Source organism: Apaloderma vittatum, unplaced genomic scaffold (genome assembly GCF_000703405.1).
Source record: "Apaloderma vittatum isolate BGI_N311 unplaced genomic scaffold, ASM70340v1 scaffold28063, whole genome shotgun sequence".
In the NCBI taxonomy this organism is placed as follows: domain Eukaryota; kingdom Metazoa; phylum Chordata; class Aves; order Trogoniformes; family Trogonidae; genus Apaloderma; species Apaloderma vittatum.
In genome coordinates, this window is record NW_009707862.1 from 1 (window position 1) to 4,035 (window position 4,035).

The window sequence follows — 4,035 nt, forward strand, 5'->3', positions numbered from 1 at the left end:
TCCGACGCCATTGGCTTATCTGCTGCCTCTCCAGCTGAACGGTCTGAAGTCTCCCCGGCTCCATGGGTGGGAGTTTTTCCCCCCGAGACAGCAGAGCCGTGGCGTGGGATCAAGTTAGTGTTTTCCTGGGGGGTGAGCAGGACCCGGCCGGCCAAACTATCAGCACCGTACCTGGAGATCCGGCTCCTCCCTCCAGATAAGGCCGAGCTGGGGACGGACTCTGCAGCCACCGAGTCCTCTGCCCAAGGGCACCTCTCGCCCTGGCAGAGCGCGGCTCCTCCTGTGCCGGGGCCGAGGCCGGTCCCTGCGGGGTCCCAGACCTGCCTTTAATTGGGTCTGCGCTATGATGTAACGCACCACATAAAATTTAATATCCTCTCGGTGTTATTTCAGACACTTAACGGGTACGGCAGCTTTTGTGTTAGTTGTCCAACTGTGCTCGTTGTGTCGGAGCACGAGGAGAAGCCCAGGTGGCGCACTCGGTGAAATCCTGTTTGGGAATTCAGGCGGTGGGATGTGTTGTCCTCTCTCGGGCTGCTGGGAGCTTCCTTGTTGCGGTTTGCCAGCGTGTGTGTAATGGCCCTCTCGAAGCAGGAGTTCTCCGTTCAGCTCTCTGAAGCAGCTGCAGGAGAACTGGATTTCTTTTGTCTTTAGCTTTTCAGTGCGAACACTTGACATTTGTAAACGTTATAGGCGAGATAGCGCCGGCGATGCCAGGCTTCTGACGGCAAGAACGGGCTGTGTTTGCTTTTCCAGTAACCAAGCAGGTTTATCGCTTCATTTTTTCTACTTTCTTGACTATGTAGAGATTAATATTTCTTTGTTTTCTGATGAGTCAAAAAAACTCTATGCTGACTCTCCACGTGACTATTTATTTTCCCCAAACACTGAAGATCCAGGATTTTGCACTGATAAAAAGGTGCTTCTTAGATGGCTTTTTACCTCTGGTGAGGTCTATGTTGAGCGCTGCCAAAACTTAAACACAAGTTGATGGGTGCTTTTCAGGAGTTACAGTTTCTCTCGGCAGAGGTAAACTCGTCGGCATCCAGAGCCCAGCTCATGTCGCTCAGGAAGACACGTTTCTGTGGGAAGCGGCTGCTCCCGGGTTTTGGGACCACACGCCCTTGTTCCTGTGCGCGGGCGTCTTTTTGGAAGCCAGCTTCACCCTCCCCACAGCCCACCCACCCTCTGTGGCGCTGCCGTTCCCCTCGCAGGCGTCGAGGTGCTCTCTTGCCTGCGTGGAGGTTTGAGCGGAGCCGGGAAAGGAGTGATAACGTCAGCGTTAACATCTCTGCCTGCTGCCCGGGGTCGGCTGCCACCTCAGTTGGGTTGGAGGCAGGCGGCACGCGCTCACCGTGGAAGCGAGTCTCCAGCGAGCGTTTTCTGTGTCACTCTTGGGGACAGTTTCTGTCCACAGCGCCGGTTCTGCTTGGGGAAGGGCCCCGGACTCGTGGCACTGCAGCGCGGCGGTTCCCTGGGTTTTCAGAACAACCGTTTCCACGCTTACCGCAAGTACATCAGCTCCTGGAAACGGTCCCAGGGCTGGGAGATGCAGATGGCTGGAAGTGCTCTGGTGAGGATCGAACATTTGGTGAAGGTACCACTCTGCTTCGCTGGCGTCCAGGATGAGCACACGGCGTGGTTACACCTGAGTTTAGGGAAGTTAAACAGGTGATTTGCAAGTGGGACGTAAGTGAATTCGACAGCAGAGCTTGCACTGAACCCTGGAGGGACGTGCTTGTGGCCATGGCTGCAGTCTGCTGCCATCGGGGCTGGCCTGTTGGCTTTCCCCTTCCTCCAGCGCTTTGCTGGTCACAACCAACCTGCCTGAGAGGTCGTGAAATAACCCGTGGAGCAGTCCTTGCGCCCGAAACTCCCACCTCCCAGCTGCTGCCTCGTGCCGCTCCCCCCATTCCCCATTCTAATGATCTCTTTGTTGAAGCCCTTCTCCCCCCCCCGCGATGATGAGCAGTGACAGTGCTGTTATTGTCCGCTGTTAGATGACAAAGTGCTCGAGAGCACAGATATCGCGCCGGGGGTGGAGGAGGAGCGGTACCCTCACATGCCAACAGTGTGTCTCTGTTGGCTCCCAGCTTTCCCAAACAAAAGATCTTTAAAACAGCAGCGAACTGCTGAGCTTAACCGTACCATAGATGAGGTGTAGACCGAAAACTCCCCAGCGCTAGCAAGAACCAAATCAAAGCCTCACACGGTGGCCTTACCTGTTGCTCAGGTGCGATTCTGTGACTCAGGTCTGTGCCTGGGACAGCACAGCTGGCGCAGGCCATGTGCGTGCAGGTAATAATCCTCTTTGCTGGCAGTATGCTGAAGAAACTTATAAGGTGTTAGCACATAGCTGAGGCTGGAGGCTCTGGCGTGGTTTTGGCTCAGCTTTAACACAGCTGGCGAATCTGTATTTTAGGCCCATAATAAGTTTGTGTTGTTACAAAAGCTGTCATGTCAGCTGGACAAGGGTCAAGTCACAGCCCTTTGGGACAGACGACGTCTGTCCTTTAGAAGAATATGCCCGTATTCCTTCCCAAAAACGGGATCCAAGGTTTCTGTTTAATCGCTGACCGGCTTGCTGCTCTCTTTCTAGACTTTGCCCTTGCAAAGGGGAAGCGAAGCTGTGGAAGCCTGCCTGAAGACGAACTGCTCAGCCTCGCTCTTCAAACGTGGGCAACACTCAGGGCTGTGTAGTTTTGGCTCTCTGCGGGGTTCACAGTGCCTACAATTAACAACTCTGGTCTTGGGGACAGGGCCTGCGGACGCTTCGTGTTGTGGCCCTGGACAAAGCTCGCCACCGCCCTCACACGCTGGGGACAGTGGCTGGAGCCAAGCAATGGCAAAGGAGAGCCCGGCAAGCCTTGCCGAAGCAGATGGTGGGCTGGCACAATTTGGTGCTGCAAGGAACCAGCTGGAGATAGAAACTTCCTTGTGCTCGGAACGGCGAAATTCAATAGTCTGTGCTATGAGCGTAGAGGCTTTCCATACGACCTGGGCTGCCATGCCCAGGGAGCCGTGTTTACAGGTGTCCAGAGGTGACAAGGGCCATGGTGAGATTAATCTCCTTGCTCCCTTTGCCCTGCCTCAATCAGCAGGATTAGCAACATAAATTCCTTGTCGGACCTTTCTGTATTTATAAAGCAAACAAACCTTACACCACGTTTCCTCCCTTGAGCTGGGATTGTCTTGGGGCAGGAGCCTTTCCACTTTATTTGGAGGTTTTGAGACCCTTGCCTCAGAAAAGTCAGAGGAAACCAGACGTCCTGTCTCAGGGGATGGTTGCGCTTCCCCGTGAAGCCATTCTTGAGAGGCACAAGATGCGGTTAATCCCTGGAAAGCAGTTTTTGTGGTGCTGGATGCCGCTGCCTGTTTAGGGGACAGTCAGAGATTCTCACCATTCCAAAATGCCCCCGTGCCTTCTGTCTCGCTCGCGCTGTGGCCTCTTGGACCGGACCTTGGGTGTTTCTCCTCGAGGTCTGGTCCAGCCCCAGCGGCTCCTGCCATGGGTGTCCTCTAGAGCTGGCTGCTTGTATTCGTGCCTGTGACTGAGCAAAATGAGAGCTGGAAACAAAACAAAGCACTGGAAGGTGTCCAGCGCCTGGCTGGTTAAAACCACGGTGGTACTGCGATCGTGGCTGGTCGTTATTTCTGCCCCAGGAGTGTTTCCCTGTGGTGGTGGGATCAGAAGGAAGCGCTGAGCAGCTTCTCCAGACGTAGCCAGCGTTTGGGGAGGTCTGGATTCTGCTGCCCTGCCCAGCTTTCAGGCTCTGCTCAGGCAGAGCTTGCGTGGTCTGATTCCCCCTTGCCCCCCCACAGGTGCCGGTACCTGGCGGTGCAGCTGTCCCCGGCCATCCCCGTGTTCGCAGCGGTTCTCTTCCTGTTCGCCATGGCCACGCTCCTGCGGACGAGCTTCAGCGACCCCGGAGTGATCCCGAGAGCCCTGCCTGATGAGGCAGCCTTCATCGAGATGGAGATCGGTGAGTGCGGAGCCGGCTGGGCTTGGGATGGCTGGGAAACCATCTGTACTTG

General features: G+C 55.5%; 1 protein-coding gene across 1 annotated transcript in view; it reads left to right on the top strand.

Moving 5' to 3' along the window:
• Positions 1–1,417: 1,417 nt before the first annotated feature.
• The window catches only part of LOC104271643 (palmitoyltransferase ZDHHC9-like), a gene marked incomplete at both ends in the record, with an annotated part of 4,665 nt that continues 2,047 nt past the window's right edge, over positions 1,418–4,035 (top strand). Inside the window, 3 exons of the mRNA XM_009866369.1 lie at positions 1,418–1,597; positions 2,600–2,679; positions 3,823–3,983. Of these exons, the coding sequence (XP_009864671.1) occupies positions 1,418–1,597; positions 2,600–2,679; positions 3,823–3,983 (421 nt within the window). The remainder of the gene's footprint in view (positions 1,598–2,599; positions 2,680–3,822; positions 3,984–4,035) is intronic.